This window comes from Macaca mulatta, chromosome 7 (assembly GCF_049350105.2).
Source record: "Macaca mulatta isolate MMU2019108-1 chromosome 7, T2T-MMU8v2.0, whole genome shotgun sequence".
NCBI classification, from domain to species: domain Eukaryota; kingdom Metazoa; phylum Chordata; class Mammalia; order Primates; family Cercopithecidae; genus Macaca; species Macaca mulatta.
This window is the reverse complement of record NC_133412.1, coordinates 50,967,881-50,988,312: the sequence shown is the minus strand read 5'-3', so window position 1 is coordinate 50,988,312 and position 20,432 is coordinate 50,967,881. Positions and strand designations below refer to the sequence as shown.

At 38.4% G+C, this 20,432-nt stretch overlaps 1 protein-coding gene across 20 annotated transcripts in view; it reads right to left on the bottom strand.

Annotated features, from left to right (window-relative positions):
* Positions 1–20,432, bottom strand: part of NEO1 (neogenin 1) — a 258,851-nt gene that overhangs the window by 55,991 nt on the left and 182,428 nt on the right. For 12 of the 20 annotated variants that reach the window (XM_015142627.3, XM_015142628.3, XM_077938021.1 and 9 more), the window contains exons 8-9: positions 12,299–12,518; positions 3,956–4,110 (exon numbers count right to left, since the gene is read on the bottom strand). In XM_015142627.3, coding sequence (XP_014998113.2) covers positions 3,956–4,110; positions 12,299–12,518 — 375 coding nt within the window. 20 annotated transcript variants of the gene reach the window in all.

Sequence of the window (20,432 nt, the reverse complement as noted above, 5' to 3'; positions counted from 1 at the left end):
TCCTTCTTCTGCCGGGCACTGTGGTAGGCACTAGGGATACAGTGATGAAGAGACTCCTGCCCACAAAGAACTCCCAGTCTAGCAGGAAAGTCAGATACATAAACAGTTACAAAAAATGTCTTAAGTGCTAACAGATTTAGGTAATGGCTATAACAAAAACAGAAAGACGAGAGAGCACACAATTCTGCTTTGGGAGGGGTTTGGGAGGGAAAAGAAGGATTAGTGAAGAATTCTTGGAGTCAAGCAAAATGAACACTTTCCTCAGATACCAAGGGGAAAATCATTCCAGTCAATGGGGTCAATAGGGAGAATATACAAAAAGACAGTGTTAAGTGGTTCAGCTTGGTTGAAACAGAGTGGATATGGGAGACAGAATGTTGAAAACAATGACCGATCAGATAGTGAAGAATCCTCTAATGTCCTGCTATTGAAGCTTATATTTTCTCTAGTAGGTATTAGGTAACTACTGAAAAATTATGAGCAGAAGCATGACACGATCAGATCTGTGTTTAGAAAGGACATGTGAACACATGTATGGAAGAAAACAGTAAAGGAACAAGAGTAGATAAAAGAATAATAATTGTAAAACAGCTACCATTTATTGACTGGTTACAGTCAGTCAAGCACTAAATACTTGACATGTATTTTCTCATATAATCTTTGCACTAAACCAAATGAGATGAATATTATCATCCTCATTTACAGGTGAGGTTATGAAGTTAACAATCTTTCCCAAGTGATGGGAAAGTTAGCTTGTGGTGGACCCAGGAGTCGAGTACTTGCTGATTCTAAAACATGGGCTCAAGAGGACCCTTCAGGAGATGATTACAATATCCATGACAGGATGCATGTGACTGGAGGAGTGGATCACTGGCTGACTGCTTAAGTGTCTAGCTGGCTCTGTCTCCTACAATGGCTCACATACCTACCCTTTTACTATATTCTTTTTGTCTGATTGACAGGTTCCAGTTCCAATTTATACACAAATCCTGTGTAGCTGTCTATGCCTACACTTTGGTAGACATCTATATTTGAAAACAATTTCTCTGGCACTAGTGTTTCTGTAATTCATTGGATTTAAAAACTGGGAAGGGAAAAAAAAACTAACAAAATGTAAAACAAACTGGCTTTCCTGAATAACAGCACCATAGCTTAAGATTAATTTTGCTACCAAAGTAGAGAAATCTGAATATGGTTACTCTAACAGTTGTTTGCTTTAGTTATGAATCATGTTACTCACTTAAGTTAAGGGTGCATTTTGTGCAGCCTGACAGGTGGGGTTTGTCACACTTCTGCTGCTATGGGAAACTTTCCTCTAACTTATTAAAGGAGAAGAAAAACAAAACAGTCCCTAAATTCTCTTGAAATCATTTTCAATATATTCATTGGCCAAGTGTAGGCAAATATGATCCTAAAAAAGGTGCTAATGAATTCTTTCATTTCAGCTGTATAGTGGCATAATAAATGGAAAAAATGTTAAGTTGGTTTGTGAAACTAAATATGTAAGATATTTTCCAAGGGCTGGTTCCAACATTTATGCCTCCCCCACACAAGCTGAACACCTCCAGATGAAATGCAAATCTCTCTTCAGAAACTGCTTCTCTTTTGCCAAAACATGTTAGTCTCTTCTCCATCCCTAAAATACCCTCACCAGAACCTGTTGCCCCTTCTACCTATATTCTTGTAACTATTTTCTTTTAGCCAAACTCCTTGAATAAATGGTTGTGCTTTCTACTTTCCTTAAGGTGATAACACATCACACTGTTGTCTATGGTACCAGACCATAAACTCCTTGTGGACAGAAGTCAAGTCTTACTCATCTTTACATCTTGACTGCCTAACAATTATATTCTGACTGCCTAACACAGTGGCTGACACATGGTGGGCACTCAATAAATCTACTCTTCTTCACCCCTTTTCTTTCATCTCTAAATTTGACAATGACCCTCCCAGTGGCTCTCAACAATTTGACATATGAACTGAAATGATAATGAAAACTACAGATTCTTTCCAAGGGAAATGTGAGTATGTACAGACACAAAGATTTATTTTCATGTAGTTTCAGAAGGTTTATAGCCTCAGGATAGGACCCTTGCATTTCCTTCATTTTCATCATGACTTACCTTGCATGTGCACTGTTAGATTCTATTTCTGGGATTTGGGTCATGCAAATTCCTTCCCACAATATGCTTGCTCTAAGTCAAATGCCTCAAGGCCAGCCTCAGGTCTCATCTTTCCCTAGGATCCTGCCTTAACTTTTCTATCTTTTACAGTCCGTTTTCTCTATTCTGTATCCTAGTATCTCTCATGAATGATGCTTCTATATGAAAGCTGATGAAAGGTAACTGAGCTTGAAACCTAATAGAGTATTCCTGCTCTTGTCTGAACATAGATAACTGTAAAATTCAACATCCTGCCTGTAATGAGAACACACTCTTCCCTTAAATCAACCCCCTGACTCTGTGATGGCCCTCTTGTTCTTGCCTGGGTTTGATTCCTATCTTCAATCTCTGTCACTGAGATGATGAAAGGTCTCCTATCTTGCCTGCTCCTTCTTTAAGGGAAGAAGACCTAGCTTGTTCATCCCTGCATCTCCAGTATCTTGCACATTACCTGGTGTAGGGGATACTCAATAAATATTTGACAGGTGAGTGATTTGCCATGGCATTAGAAAGTGAAGTTCTACAGCTTCTTGACTTATTCTACCCGTCAGGTAAAGTTCTTAAATTATTTCTATAGTTCCACTGGTAAAGTCATTTAATCTGTTTAGTTGCCTGGTCAGTAGCCTCTACAAATATATCTAAAATACTCTCTACTTAAAGTAAAATATTTTATTATTACTGGAGGTTTTTAATACAGAAAAACTAATGCTGTTAATAATAAAAGTAGACTGAAGAATATACTGAGGAAAAACAACTTGTGCTAAAAGAAGGCAAAAGTCCAGAAAAAAACCTCAAGTAGGAAAAGCATTCATTAAGATTCGGCTGCTTGTAATTTTGGGCCTATAGTTTACAACCCACACGTAAGATATACAACACATTTATACTATAAATAAACCCGATTGACACTCAAGTCACAGAAAATCTTAGAAATGTAATTAGAAGTAACCCTATGTAGCACAAAAGACCACAGGCCCAAAATAAAGCCTCAAGGAGATTCTAAAGAGCATGGTATGCCTATAGATAGACAATCCAGTTAAGAACAATCATTAAATACCTACTTCACGTGCAAGGCATGACATTAGACACTGTGGGAAATGTAAAGATGACAAAGGCTCCGTCTTTGCTACAAAGTCAGCAAGGTAAGTTCATAATCATAACTGAAGAAAGAATGTAATAAATACCTTAGAACTGTGGAGATAACAGTATTAGAGGAAAGATTCTAGAAGGCATCTGAGCTAAGTCTTAAAGGATCAGTAAAATATGAACATGTAGAAAAGCATCAATAGAAGTATATTGTCTCATACTATTTGCTTTTTTTTTTTTTTTTTTTTTTTTTAAAGATGGAGTCTCACTCTCTCACCCAGGCTGGAGTGCAGTTTTGCGATCTCGGCTCACTGCAACCTCCGCCTCCTGGGCTCAGGTGATTCTCCTGCCTCAGCTATTTCCCCGAGTAGCTGGGATTACAGGAACTCACTACCATGCCCGGTTAATTTTTGTATTTTTAGTAGAAACAGGGTTTCACCATGTTGGCCAGGCTGGTCTAGAAAACCTGACCTCAGGGGATCCGCTTGCCTCGGCCTCCTAAAGTGCTTGGATTACAGGCATGAGCCACCATGCCTGACCCTATTTGCTGTTTTTGGATGTAAATTAATTTTGCCTGCAATAATTGATAAGGGCCCTGAAGGTAAGGAATTGTTATCTTCTGCTCCCCTATGGTGTGCGAGGCTAAACAAAGGTAGAACTTCAGAAGAGTCTACCTCTAGGGGGTGCTGACAGACAGGTGGAAGACTTACCCTCAGGTTGCGTTTCTACTCGCAGTGGAGCGGAACTCTCTCCGGAGCCATGCTTATTTTGAGCCATAACTCTAAAGACGTACACAGTCGCTGGCATTAGGTTTTGAATGGTTACCTGCATCTCTCCTGGGCGACTGGTATTCTCAACACGTTCCCTTTAGACAAAGAAGGATTTGCAGAGAAATAGCATCAATTAGGAATACTTCTAGAATGTACAGTTTCATTTTCCACTCTACATAAAAATCTATCAGTTTTAAGTCAAATTAGCTCTCAGACGATGAAGCTTCTGGGGGTAGGACAGTGCAAAGAAGATGGGGACTGGCAAAAGAGCAAGGGCATACGTATCTGACAAGTCGGTGATGTTCTTGCTGAAATGTTACTGATATTGCTGACCATAATCACAACTTCCTTTCAGAGAAGACACAGGGCTCTTCTCAATGCCATTTCAAATGGGGCAGCTAGTCATCAACTTTCCAGGCTTTAGAAATCACTGAGTTTTAGGGAAATTGATGGAAGGTGGATATTGGTATGACCTAATGATATTTCACAGAAAATATCAAAGAATGCTGTGTATATTTTGGATAAGAGACTCTCAATAAAAAGAGTGCTAGAGGTTACCACTTTTTAAAATTGGAAATAAAAATGTTAAACATTTAAATAAATCCTAAGTGTAACCCAGTCTATAAAATAAGCTGATTATAATACTGATTTTTATAATTTATTTTTTAAAATTAACACTACTTCAATGATTTTGAAGCTGATGCGAAATGATATGAAATGTCTGACAAATTTTATCACAAACAACTCAAATCCAGTGGTCTAGTATTAGATATTATGAGATGAAAACTTAAAACCAGTTATCTAGGTTCTTCACCAAAGGTGGCTTCCACATTCCGTCTTGGGGTCTGTGTGACCAACACAGGTCCACAAACATGCTCAGTCTATTGTACTCACTAGAATGAAAACCAGATTGTATAATCAAGAGTTTTCAACAAATATTGTGAAGGAATTTGTTTTAGACAAACAGTTGGCTTTTAGGAACTATCATTCATCTGAGGAAAGAGCTATACCTGTCTTGAGAAAGTAATTAAAGAGCCTCAAACTACTCCATTGAAGAAATTATTCTAATTTATTGAATTAAAATTCTTACTTTAAAATACTGATAATTTGTCTTGAAATTGCAGATTAAAATTTGTTTAGGTCTACATGACCATATGCCAATTTGTCTGATTGTGAACATTTGCATTGCAGAGAAGTGCTTTTCAGTAATTTTCTATAGTTCTTTAAGTTACTTTATTTTAACTAAAAAATCCAACAATAGTACCCACATAATATTTACAGAGGACTTTTTTTCTCTATAATCAGCTAGGTCCCCGGAAAAGAATACTGTGGTAACAGAAATTACCTTTCAGAGATACTTGAGATACCTAAAAATACTATTTTATCTTCAGCTAAATCTCTCAATCACAAGATTTACAAGGAAGGATCAACTGATTTCTTACAATTTAATGTTTCTGACACTTGGTCTGATCACAGATGATCCCTGTCTTAAAAGGAAGTACAGCTGATGCTTGAACAACACAGGTTTGAACTGTGCAGGTCCACTTATAAGCGGATATTTTTCAACAGAAGTTACACCGAGTATGCCTGCCTTTCCTGCCCTGCTTCCATTTCCTCCACCTCTTCTGCCTCTACTACTCCTGAGACAATAAGACTGACCCCTTTTCTTCTTCCTCCTCCTCTTCAGCCTACTCAACCTGAAAGTGAAGAACTTTAGGATGATCTACTTTCACTTAATGTACAATAAATATTTTCTCTTAAGATTTTTTGTTTGTTTTGAGAGAGGGTCTCACTCTATCACCCAGGCTGGAGTGCTCTGGTGTGATCTCGGCTCACTGAAGCCTCCATCTCCTGGGTTCAAGGGATTCCCATGCCCTGGCCTCCAGGATAGCTGGGACTATAGGTGCGCACCACCATACCCGGCTGTTTTGTATTTTTAGTAGAGACAAAGTTTTGCCATATTGGCTAAGCTGGTCTCAAACTCCTGGCCTCAGGTGATCCACCCGCCTCAGCCTCCCAAAGTGCTGGGACTACAAGCATGAACCACCACACCTGGTCCCTTATGATTTTTTAAATAACATTTTTTCCCTAGCTTACTTTACTGCAAGAATACAGTATATAATGCATATAACATAAAAATATGTACTAATAGACTGTTGATGTTATTGGCAAGGCTTCCAGTCAACAGTAGGCTACTAGTAGTTAAGTTCTGGGGAGTCAACCGTATTGTATTTTACACTAAACTAAAGGCTCTCTGAGAGAGTACAGATCAGGTCTCTTTTGTTAACCCTATACAGAAAAGTTGAAACAAGTTTTCTTCTAGAAAGACACAGGAGAGGGACTACTTTACTTTAAACTGAAGTAAAAGACTGTCTCATTCATGTTCGTGTACCATAGAAGCACTTAGCAGAATGGTCACACAGGGAAGCTGCATCACAAATATACACTGAATGAATAAAGGAAAATCGGCCTTCTGATATGTAAATCTCGTGTAGTAATATCATATATATAATTTTTGTTTGTTTCTACGTGAAACGGAAAAAAATGGGAGAAATAGGTGAAGTTTACTAATACCTAAATCAAATTTCTAAAGTAGTATTACCGGTAAAAAAAAAAAAAAAGTCAGTCATAGGTGATCTGACACCATTGGTCTGAGGTCCCAGAACCAAGCTAATACGCAGGAAAAAACCCTTGGTTTTAGGATAAGATTCAAGAAGCACTTGAAACAATTCTCATAAGTGTGTGGGGTTACAGTGGGACTCAGCTTAGAATGGGAAAGCTAAGAGTCAAAAGGGAAAGAAAAAGGCACACTTTATAGAAAGAAAGCACTGGGCTGGAAGTTAGGAGATGCAATTCTAGTTCTAGCAACGCTACTAGCTTATGAGGAAAAGTCACTAAAGCTTTCTGGGCCTCACTTTCTTTCTTTCCTTTTTTTTTTTTTTTTTTTTTTTTTTGAGCGGAGTCTCACTCTGTCGCCCAGGCTGGAGTGGTGCAGCGGCACAATCTCGGCTCACTGCAAGCTCTGCCTCCCGGGTTCACGCCATTCTCCTGCCTTAGCCTCCCGAGTAGCTGGGACTTACAGGCACCCACCACCACGCCTGGCTAACTTTTTGTATTTTTAATAGAGACGGGGTTTCACCGTCTTGGCCAGGATGGTCTCGATCTCCTGACCTCATGATCCGCCCACCTCGGCCTCCCAAAGTGCTGGGATTACAGGTGTGAGCCAGGCGCCCGGCCTGGTCCTCACTTTCTTTATGTATTAAATGAAAAAATGAGACAGGGTGGGCAAACTTTTTCTTTAAGGGCCCGGTAGTAAATATTTATAGGGCAAGAGGCAAAATGGAAGATATTATATAGCTACCGATGTAATATTTCAAATGTAACTATTTAAAAATGTAAAAACTATTCTTAGCTCTGGGGCCATAAAAATAAATAACTGCTCCAATTTGGCACAGGGTCCATAGTTTGGTAACCCCTTGACTAGACTAACAGATCTCTAAGGCTTCAATCCATCTTTAAAGTACTATAAATAGCAGGAATACCTTACTTTCCACTTCTCACTTAATGGTTAATATAGAAAAGTACTGCTTTTTTAAGAAAGATGAAATTTTCATAGCTGAAAAGGCAGAGAGGAAGGACCCTCTGAAATCTCTGGCAACTTAGGTACCCAAAAGAATTACAGCTCATGACCAAGGCATATGGTGCCACCTGGTGGCTAAACTTTCAAATGCAGGAAGTGGGTGAATTTGTAAATACAGGTAGTGGCATACATTCTCACATTTAATTGTTACCACACATCTGGGAAGCAAATATATTACCCTTGTTTTTTAGATAAGAAAATTTAAGCTGATAAAGGTTAATAAGAAAGTTTTGTTTATATAACAATTAGCCAGGTTATAGTCTTATGACTTAAAAGAATTAACTTCTCCTTCATTGCCTCTATTGAGAAATCACAAAGTAATGAAGCAACAAAAAACTATTATGGTCTCTCAAATCTTCCTTTTAGATATTTCCCAGATTCGTCCTATCCACTTCAAGTCGCTGCTTTCACCTTCATCCAAGCCGACAACTAGCACATATCCAGGCTAACATAATTACTACCCGGTTTTGTCTCCCTGACTCTATTGTTTCTCTCCTTTAATCTTGGGTAGTGTTCCCAAAGTACTGTTTAGTAAAATCACAGTGTACAACTTTCTTAACAGTCTAAAATGGTCCCTTCTTATCTGATTATGTCCAAATTCTCACTGGCATTCCTGCATCTGGCTCCAAACGTCCACTTTACTCTAATCTCTTACTAATTTCTGCCAAAACCTTTGGGCCAGTTTGGCCAGCTTTCTTGCCTTTGCATCCTTCTCACAGCATACACACAGATGGCCTTACCGTGCACTTCCTCTTCCTTTACATACACTCGTCATGCCCACCTGCCTCTACCAATTCAACTTCTATATCTCTTCCAACTACAAATTCATTTACTAATCATTCCTGCTTACTCCAACCCATAATCTATCATAAAATTTAAATAGGTGAGTCTCATTAAAAACATTTAAATATAAAAGTACATATAGTTAAAAAAAAAACAAGTCTCAGTTCTCTTTTGTTAAAACCTGTCCTGCCCTGAAAGCTGACTGTGGCACATATTGACACATATCTCACCAGACAGTCTCCATGCCAGGGTTTCTCACCCTTGGCACTACTGAGACATTGGGGAGGATAATTCTTTGTTGTGGGACTGTCCTCTGTGTGGCAGGATGTTCATTAGCATCCCTGGCCTCTACCCACTAGATGTCAGTAAGTACTTCCCTCATCCCAGCTATGACAACCAAAAAAAAAAAAAAAAAACAAAACGCTGCCAGGCATTGCCAAATATCCCCTGACGGATGAAGGGACAAAACTGTCGCTGGTTGAGGATCACTGCTTTACACATTTACATAGACATCAAAATATACAGACAGGTCATTTAAAAAAACTGCTGCACCATACTTACGGGTATACATACAGTCATGTACCGCTTAACAACAGGGACATGTTCTGACAAATGCATCACGTGATTTCATCATGTGAACATCACAGAATGCACTTATGCAAACCTTGATGGTATAAGCTCAGAGTATATCCCATACACCTAGGCTGTATAGGACAGCCTATTGCTCCCAGGCTACGAACCTGCACGTTACTGTACTGAATGTTACTGTATTGAACACTGTAGGCAATGGGAACACAATGGCAACTGTCTATGTGTCTAAACACAGAAAAGGTACAGTAAAAAGACAGTGGTATAATCTTATGGGATCACCATTGTATACGCAGTCTGTCTGACTGAAGCATTGTTATGTGACGCACGACTGTATATTATGTGAGCATTCTTCTACCAGTGGATATTTACATAGTCTCCTTTTATAATCTTGCAAACAATGCTATAAATAAACGTGTTTGTATGAGGGCCCAATGCATACATATATCTGTATGTCTTACAGGACAGTTACCTAGAAGTGTGATGGAAGGCTATGTATATTTAAAATATGTTAAAATTCTGCCAAATCACCTTCCCTAGACTATTCTAATTTATACTGCCACCAATAACCTAGAGTGGTTTCCTCCTAGCTGTCAACTCATTGAACATTAGATATTATCAACTTAAAATTTTTGCTAGCTTTATAGATGAAAAATGGTAACTTGGCCAGGCGCAGTGGCTCATGCCTGTAATTCCAGCACTTTGGGAGGCCGAGGTGGATCACCTGAGGTCAGGAGTCCAATACCAGCCTGGCCAACATGGTGAAACCCCGTCTCTACTAAAAATACAAAAATTAGCTGGGCGTGGTGGCAGGCACCTGTAATCCCAGCTACTTGGGAGGCTGAGGCAGGAGAATCGCTGGAACCCGAGAAGTGGAGGCTGCAGTGAGCCAAGATCGTGCCACTGCACTCCAGCCTGGGTGACCCAGTGAGACTTTGTCTCAAACAAACAAACAAACAAACAAACAAAACACCCTCATCATTTTGCTTCCAAGATTGCCTGTGATGGTGAAAACCTTTTTTTTTTTTTTTTTTAACTCTAATGGGCTTTCCAGTACTATGAATCATCTGCTTGTATTATCTGTCTCTTGGGATATCTTTTACTTATAATTTGTAACTTTGTTACTGTTTCCTGTTATGGCTTCCCGATTTGCTGTCTCCCTTTAAAAGCCCTTTCCTGTTCTCCAAATGATAAAAATCATTTCTGCATTTTCTTCTAATATGTTTATAGATTTTAAAAATATTTATCTCTTAATCCATCTATAATTTAAGACAGAGATATAACTTTTATTTTTCCCACCAAATGGTTAATCAATCTCAACATGATTACTTGAATTATCTATTATTTCTCCACTGATTGAAATTAATGTATTTACTTAATAAATATTTACTGAGTGTCACTAAATGCCAGCGTTACTAAATGTTCCAGGTGCTGGAGAACACTATTGGACAAGACAGACAGAATAAATAAGCTAATAAAAGAGAAAATTTCAGAGAGTAATAAGTGCTCTCAAAAAAAAAAAAAACAAAAAAAAAACCCAAAATAAAAAGCGAAACAAAAAAATACCACACACATACCAAAAAATGGGTGATGTGACAGCAGTGGTGTTCTGGTGAACGTTTAACAACTGGCTCTGGTTTGTAGCATTTGTCACTGTAAATACTCCCACCGTGCCCAATTTCAAGCTGCCAAGTCATGTCATTAGGTTTGCAAAATTTCCCAAGCATTTAACAATTAGCTTGGGAACAAGCTGGCTCTGATACCCCACTGTGTGACAGTCACCGAGGGGCTAAGTTTGGGTTGGTATTCAGGGAAGGCCTGAGGAGATGTCATCTAAGGATGACAGATAAGAAGCCAGATGTAATTAATGTGAGGAAAATGCATTTCTGGTAGAAGGCACAATAAGAGCAAAACACCTATTGTAGAAATAAAGTTTATTACACAGAATTACTAAATGGCTTCTTTCCTCTGTGACAGCTTATGAGATTTGCAATGAGATTTCAAAACCTATTCAAGATATTTTAATGGTGATATTGAAACTTGCTGTTCGGTGGGAATGTCTTACCTTTTTTATGTATAGAACTATGTTTTCCTACCCTTGTAAAACTCAAAACATACAGTACAGCATTCAGGTAACTCCATCTATTGGTCTTCAATTATGTCACTTAGACTTCTTGAGAGTATTAAAGAAAGGGTCCTGCACTTGCTGAACTTGCCAGTGTGGTATTAACTATAATATACATCAACTATAAGCATGCTAATGGAAATGTAAGCTTTAGCGGATGTGTTAGCGCTCCTACTAAAACAGATATCTTAGCTTTCTTATTCTGGTTGGAAGAGCACAGTGAAGGAATTTACTCAGCAATGTGTGAACAGTCAGCACGTGCCATGGTTCCTTCCAAAGAGTTTATAATCTGGTTGGGAAAACAGCACAAATACATGTAACATAATTGAAGAATAACAGCTTAAGGTAGTAACAGATCACATATTACCACAATCAAGTGCCAATATTAGGGATACAAACACACGTACAAGTGAAACACTCTATTGGGGAAAGCTTTTTGAGAACTTAATGGGGCTTAACCTGGGCCAAGAAGGATTAACTGAATTTACCTTTAGCTTAGAAAGGGGCAAGGGGAAGTGACTGAAGAAAAAATACTGGAAAAAAAGGCTATCGTGATTAGATTGGTTTCACTAGAAAGTCAGTTACATTGGGAAAAAAGGAAAAGCAAGTTGGACATATAAAGTGAAGCCAGCCTGTGGCATAAAGCAGCCTGGACATTATGGATCTTCTCCTCTGAGCAATGTGAGCTCCTGAGGGGGTGGAAATGAAGAGGAATGTAATGAAAATGCTATTTTAGGTAGTCATCACTAACTACTCTTGCTTCATCAAGGAGAACCCCTGGAGCTCCGCAACTCACACCACATAAGGGTGTGGCAAATATTCATTTAAGATTACTTTAATAAATTAAGTCTACCTTAATCTCTAGAATTTATACTGACTGAATCTTATGAAAAAAGGGCAATCCTAGTTACATGTAAATACTTCCACCTCAATAGCTGTATCTGTCCTCTCCCTAAGTCATCCCAGAAAAGGAGAGACTACCAGGACTTCAGTCTGCTTGGGAGATTATTTAATGACCTAAAATTAGGGAAGATGCATCTCTGTGATCTTATTTTCTGGACTAAAAATTGGTACAGATACCAAGAGCCAGGTATGAGCGTGACAAGGCTGCCGTGACCAAACTGGCTGCAGACACACAGGCACTTACCTAGCAATCCCTTCCTTGGTGTAGAACACAGAGTAGGTAAGGTTGTCTCCATGAGGATCTGATGCAGGTGTCCGCCACGTCAATTTGATGAAGCGGGTAGAGACCAGGGAGGCCACGACATCCCGAGGAGCTGAAGGCAATGGTCCCGTTGTGGCTGGTGCTAGATGGTCAGTAGTGGCACTGGTCAGTGAAGTGGGAGGTAATGTTGGGATGGCAACATCTTGTCATGTGCAAACATTGGGGAATATGAAGGGCAAACCACGACGGTTTTAAAAAAGAGAACAGAAAAAACAAAAAACAAAAAAGAAATAAACAAAACCACGATGGGAAATAAAATAAAATGAATGAACATAAAAAAGGCCATTAAACTGAAGGCTAACATGCAGGCCAGGGTAACTACTGAAAACTAATGGGCACTATTCAAAACACATCACTGGAGGGCAAGCAGACTTTCTGGCCACTATAATGGTTATGGGCAAGGGACAAGGAGGGTGACAGCTGAGAATAAAACATCTCACAGAGGGCACGGCAGTGCCCATGTAATTTTCTTAATCCTGAAAGCAGCATGCAACATCTGTCAAATTTTGCATAAAAGTCTCGCAAATGACTTCACTATTTTCTTCTACTTTAACATATGGAATAGTATGGATGACCCTAGCTGCACTCAGAGGCCCATGGCTATCGTGACTTCACTGCAGAGCTCCTTTGCAGGAGAATTGACGGCCACATCTTCAACTTTAGTCTAATATTAAACCCTGCACCTCTGTATTTGGTAATCCTGTGGGGAAAGGTTGATAAACTTCTTCATTATACTTTGCTGTTTTGTCAATTCATTTAGCTATGACAGTATAAAATCCTGAACCAAAAATTCCAAAGCCAAAAAAATGCAAGTCAGGTAGCTAATCTGTTTATTAAACTCTTCACTGCGAGTATACTGAAACGGCTTGCAGACCTCAGGGACTGGATCGGAGAAAGGAAGCAGTGGCAAGCCAAAGCTGCTAGTCAAAAGCCACTTTTGTATAGAGGTAGCCATGGGTAACTTTATGACTTCCAAGGCAGCCCATTCCACTCATGGACAGTCCTGATTGTAGAAATGTATTCCTAATATTGAACCTAAAATCTCTTTTACTTTGGAGTCAGAGAGTACAAGTTTAATCTCACAGTTTTTAACTGAAAGAGTTCATCAGAATCATGTTCGAACCGCAAAGGGAAATTAGTAGGAGAGACGTAGAGAGGAAAACATGAAAACTGTGAACCTAGTTTTGAATGAAGTGGTGGAGCAACAACCTCCTGGAAATGTTTGTGAACTGTGAGAGTGTAATGTGATGCAGTCTAAATAAATATGCCACATGAAATAAATTATCTATCTCAGGGAACTGGCAAAGGAGGACCAACCTAAAATCTCTAGATAGGTGGAGAGGGCGAAGAGTAATCCAATAGCTACCACTTGTTATACCTTATATATGGCACTCTGGCTGTCTATACAGATCATTCAATCCTTACAGCAGCTCTAAAAAATAGGTACAATCATTATCTCTAACTTATATGTAGAGACTGACACTGCTAAATCACTTGCCCTAGGTCACAGAGAATGAGTGGTGGAGTGGTATTAATAAAATCAACTTTGGTTTTCAGCTTAAAAGACCTCTGGATATAGCCAAGCGGAGTCTGAAAACGTGACTTCCAGTTCTCGTGCAAATCACACAAGAGAGCCTTGTTCTCTCTCCCTTTTTCCTCCTCCCTTGGTAGTGCTTTTAAGAGTGCAGACTGCCATAAGAATGTTAAGATTATGCAGTTTCAGCTCTGACGTTAAGTACACGCTTCACTAAATACTACAAAACATTAACTCTGAATGGTTGCTGAGGCCTTGTAGTACTGTACACATCAACAGATGCACTGCCTTAGAGGAAATAAATACCTCTCATTCACAGCTTTCAGAGTTTTTCTTTATATATTTTGTCAATTTACTTACACAATAACCCTATGAGGTAGGCTGGAAATGATAGGATTAGATGCTGAGATAAAGGTTAGGAAGGAGTCAAAGACTTCCAAGTTACTAGCTTAGAAGACTGCGGAGCTGGAGGTGTCATTACTAGAGAAAGGAAATGTTAAGAGACAACAGACTGAGAGGGAGATGATGAATAATTTGGTTTTGAATATGTTTTGTTTAACAATTCAACACCTATGAAATGAGATGCAATTGAAAATATGGATCTCTGATTATTGTAAAATTAAGTCATTAAAAACCCTTATTGGGAAATGATTCAAAAAGTAGCCTGAACAGTCTTGCTTTGCTGCCTCATTTGTGTGTTCATCTAGAAACACACTAAGCTGCCTCCAATTCTGACCCAGCTCATCAAACTTAATTCTTCTCAACTATCTACTGGCTAGAGGAGAGAGAGTTTGCTGGGTGAGAGGCAGCAGAGCATACTGAAAAGAGCCCAGGATTTCGAGTACAAAGACCTATGTTCAAAACTTGACTCTTCTAATATGCGAGGTTGGGCAAGTCACTCTGATGTCAGTTTCCTTATCTGTAAATTAGGAATAATAATGCTCCCTACCTAAACCCCAAGCTGATATGACCCAAACAAATAGCAAACAAGAAAAGTGCCCGTGGAAGCTCTGCATACATGTTATTTACTATGACTAGCTTGAATGAGTAACGACATAAGGATTTCAGTAGGAAAGCAGCTGGGGAGGGAATGCAAGCAGGGAGGATGAGGGGATGGGAGTAATGAGTGATATAATAGAATCACTTAGATAGGGAAAACTCAATTACCCTACTGAACTTCCATAGCACAGATCTGTAACTCTTTAATGGCATCCAGCACGTCCTATTTCCATTTTTCATGTTTACATTGTATTACTTCCACCAATCTATAAGCTCCTTAAGGACAAAATACATATCAGCTTCATCTTGGAATCACTGAACATGCCTCTGTATACTTTAGATAACCAAGTATGTATTTATCGAATTAATAAATGGAAGGAAATTCAGGGAGAAATGAGTACAATGAAGACAATGTTTCTAGAATCTCATTACAAAAGGCAGTATTTTAATCTCTGGTTGATACAAAGTGTATATAAATAACATTTATATAATGATATACCATTTGTAAAGCAAATATATTTTATTAGTTATACAGGAAATAAAAGTATAAACAATGCCTGATCATTGTAAATCATTCCTAATTAACCATGGGAAAAATCCATGCCCACTATGGTCCCAGTGTTCTATATCAACGTTCCCCAGGTTGATTCTATTGCTGCTGTTCCATATCCTAGCTGAGCAGGTAAGAGAAAGCAACTTATGTGATCACAGAGAATCAAACAGGCAGTTAAGTTACACTAGCATCAATGGCAAGATGATGTAGATTGGGATTTTAGACTCCTGGCATGATGGTTTGAGACTGACAAATCCTCTTCCCCCAAAGCAACTATAAAGCGGAAAAAAACTGTCAAAAACTGGAAACTGACCAAAGACATATAACAAGCTGAGAAGCATCTGTTCATGAAAATTATCACACTTCACACACAAACAAGTGTCTGAACCATTCCCCCATAGCTCTGTTAGAGTGATTGTTCAACCAGGCTACAGCAGGCCCTACAAACCAGTGGCTTTGCTGCTGTTGCCAGAGAAGCTCATTTGATATGGAGTGTTGTCAATTAGAGGAGCAATCCTGGTGGCAAGTGAATAGGAAGGGCCAGTGTCCTGCTAGCCTGAGGTTGTATCTTACTGAGGTAAGCAACGGATGGTAGACTAGCCATTGAACAAGGTATTCCATGAGGTGAGAAAGTGGTGAGAAGGCTTGATAACCTCTGCACACATCCTAGGTTGACTGAAGGCCATGTGTATGTGCCCTAGGGACTGCAGCAGGCCCGAGCCACTCACATACCCCTGGCAGATGAAACCTGTGTGTGTGTGTTCACAAGACAACTGAGAGAGCCTGGTAGAAAGCAAAGGCTGGGAAAAGTAAAAAATAATCCAGATTTTGAAAGCACTCACCAAACCACACAAAGACCCATCAGCTCAAAGTGGGAGGCTTTTTGGCTTGAGGTATTTGAGCATAACTTCTGACCAATCTTTGGTTCAACACTAATCTATGCAGACACAGGGCAAAATCTAAACAGAGACATTTAGAAAACACAAATAAAAAGATAATCAAAACTAAACACTAAACAGAAACATCTGTGGTTGTATACTCTGGGAGAGGCAGAAATCACAGATTTAGTACAGGCAAGTTATTAAACAAACGAAACAAGAACAACTGCTAGGGGGTGGGAGAAAGAGTCAGAATCCATGGTTGCTACAATTTACTATCCAAAATATCCAAGATTCAACAAAAATGAAGAAACATGCAAAGAAATAAAGTGTGACTCATACTCAGGGGGTAAAAAAGGCAGTCATTACAAAATGTCTTTCTTGGAATGTCCTCAGATACTGGATTTAACAAAGACTTCAAAGTGGCTATTTAAGTATATTCTAAGAACTAAAGAAACTGTCAGGAACCAAGCAGGATCTGAGAGTCTACCTTATTGATAAGCTAACAAGTTAGCTTATTACTGTTTCATGGGTGCGGGCATATGATACAAGTGCTGCATCAGAGACAAAGAACTTTATTACTCATGGCAGTGGAGGCAGCTAGAGTTTCTCATTTGTGTTTGTCAGTTTCCCATGCCCCCAAAGTCCCATGAAGGCAATGTGGAGGGGCCGGAATGGATGCCTGCATATGCAGGGTTTCGCTCTATCACCCAGGCCGGAGTGCAGTGGCACAATCATGGCTCACTGCAGCCTCCACCTCCCAGGCAAGCAATCCTCCCATCTCAGCCTCCTCAGCAGCTAGGACCACAGACATGCGCATTCACGCCTGGCTAATTTTTTGTACTTTTAGTAGAGATGGGGTTTCGCCATGTTGCCCAGGTTGGTCTTAAACTCCTGAGCTCATGCTATCCACCCGCTTTGGCCTCCCAAAGTGCTGGGATTACAGGCAGGAGCCACCACACCTGACCTGTTTACTACTTTTATAGCAAGAGGAAGCAGGCCCCAGACAAACAGCAGGCTTACTGTGGATATCTAATTTAATTCTGTTGTGGTCAGAGAACACACTCTATATGATTTTGGTCTTTTAAAATGTATTAAGACTTGTTTTGTGTCCTAGCATGTGGTCTATCCTGGAGGCTGTTCCATGTGTGCCTGAAAAGAAATCTGTATCTGCAGTTTCTTATAAAGAAGATTATGAAGATTCATAATGTCAGTTTGGTCAAGTTGGTCGACAGAGTTACTTAAATATTCTATATCCTTTCTAACTTTGTCTAATTGTTTTAGCAGTTTTTGACAGTAGAATATTGAAATCTGCTACTATGATTGAATGATGTTATTTCTTCTTTGAGTATAACAATTATAAATGCATACACATCTAACAAAAAAGCCCCAAGACATGAAAGCAAAAAATGACAGAATTAAAAAAAATCTGAGAAAACCCCAAATATTTGAAAATTAAACATGCTCTTAAACAATCCTAGGGTCAAAGAAGAAATCGTAAGAAAAATTTAAAAATATTGTTTTAACAGGCCAGGCATGGTGGCTCATGCCTATATAAACCCAGCACTTTGGGAGGCTGAAGTGGTGGATCACTTGAGCCCAGAAATTTAAGACCAGCCTGGGCAACATACTGATACCCTATCTCTACAAAAGATACAAAAAATTATCCAGGCATGGTGGTGTGCACCTGTAGTCCCAGCTACTTGGGAGGCTGGGGCAGGAGGATCACTTGAACCCAGGAGGTCAAGGCTGCTGTGGGTCATAATTGTGTCACTGCACTCCAGCCTGGGTGATCGTGAGACTCTGCCTCAAAAACACAACTTTTTTAACACTATAAAAATAAAAACACAACGTCTTAAAAATTACAGGATGCAGCTAAAGTGGTACTTTAAGGGAAATGTAGTGCTTTACCTACATCAGAAAGAAGAGAGGTCTCAGATGAATTACTTAAGCTTCTATCTCAGGTAGAAGACTAGGAAACTAAGAGAAGACACAAGTTACTCAAATCAGGAATAAAAGAAGGGACTTCTTTATCATGGTACAATACTACCAACCCTACAGATGCTAAAAAAGCTTTAAGGGAATATTTTGGGGAAAAAAATTGCCAACAAATCAGACATCTTAAGAGGAAGAGGACAAATTCTTAGAAGAACATAAACTGCCGAATTATCAAGAAGAAACATGAAGTCTGAACAGACCTATAATAGAGAAATTGAATTAGTAAGTAAAAATCTTCCTACACAAAGAAAATTCTAAGCCCAAATGGCTTTACTGCTGGATGTTATCAAATATTTGAAAATAATACTAATCTTTCACAAACTTTTTCAGGAAATAGAGAAAGAGAAACATTTCCCAATTCATTCCTGTGAGTTCAGTATTACTCCGTTATCAAAGCCCGACAAAAGAAAGAAACATGACACATGAAAAGAAAGCAACAGACAGTATCCCTTATGATCACAGTATAAACCTCCTTACCAAAATGCTAGCAAGCCACATTTGGTAACACATTAAAAAATTTACATGCCATGACCAAGTAGAATTTATCATAGGAATTCAAGACAGTTTAACGTTCCAAAATCAATTCAACACATCACATTAAGAGAAAAAAGAAAAACCACTAGTCATCTCACTAGACACAGAAAAAGCATTTGACAAAATGAAACACCCACTCATGATAAAAACTCTCAACAAACTAGAAAAAGTAAAATTCCTCAACCTGAAAAGCCTACAGTGAGCACTGTATGTAATGGTGAAAGATTAAATGCTTTTTCCCTAAGATTAGAAACAAGACGAGGATATTAGTTTCTCACTCCTTAGTACTAGAAGTCCTAGCCAGTGCAAAAAGGTCAGAAAAAGAGAAAGGAATACTGATGGGAAAGGAAGAAGTAACACTATTTCATTTGTGAATGACATAATTATCTATGCAGAAAACCCTCATGAGTTTACTGGGAAAAAAAAAAAAACAAAAAACAACTAAAACTAATAAATAAGGCTAGCAAGGTCAGAAGATATGAAAATCAACTGTATTTCTATATTTTAGGAACAATCAAAAAATGAAATTAAGAAATCAATTCACAAATTCCACTCATAATAGCATCAAAAAGAACTAAAATACTTAGAAATAAATTTAACAAAAATAGTAATAAATTTTAAGATACTCAAGAATAAACTTAAAAGAAGTGTAAGATTTGTACAGGGAAAAAACTACAACACATCGCAGAGAGAAATTAAAGAAGATCTAAGTACATAGATATTCCATGTTCATGAACTGAACAACTCCAAGTTGTTAATAAGGCAACTATTAACATGCTAGAAGAAATGCAAAAGACCTAGAATAGCCAAAACAATTATGAAAAAGAATGAAAAAATGTTGGAGGATTTACATTACCTAACTTCAAAATTTACTGTAAAGCTACAGTAATCAAGACATATGAATAGGCACATTGATCAATGAGATAATTTAGAGTCCAGAAATAAACCCTTATATTTGTGGTCAATTGATTTTTGGCCAAGGTGTCAAGAAATTTCAATGTGAGAAGAATAGTCTTTTCAACAACTGGTGCTGAGACAACAGTATATCCACGTGCAAAGTAATGAACTCACACCATATATAAAAATTAACAAAATATCTCATAGTCTTAATCTAAGAACTAAACTTCTAGAAGACTTCATGTCTTGAGTGAGCAAAGAATTTTTAGATGCTACACCAAATGCACAAGACATAAAAGAAAGTATGCCCTGATAGATTCTATTAAAAACAAACACTTCTGCACTAAAAAGAAAACAAAACAAGAAACAAAAACAACAACAACAAAAAACAACCCACAACTAAGTAAATGAAAAGCAACAGACTGGCAGACAGTATTTCCAAATCATATATCTGATAAAAAAAAACTTATACCCCAAATATATAACGAACTCTTACAACTCAATAAGAACACAACCAGTTTAAAAAAAAAAAAACAAAAAGGCAAAAGCTTTGAATAGTCATTTCATCAAAGAAAACACAGAATAAGCACATGAAAATGACATTATTAGTCATTAGGGAAATGTAAATTAAGAGCGCAATGAGATAACTACTCTGGTGGCAGA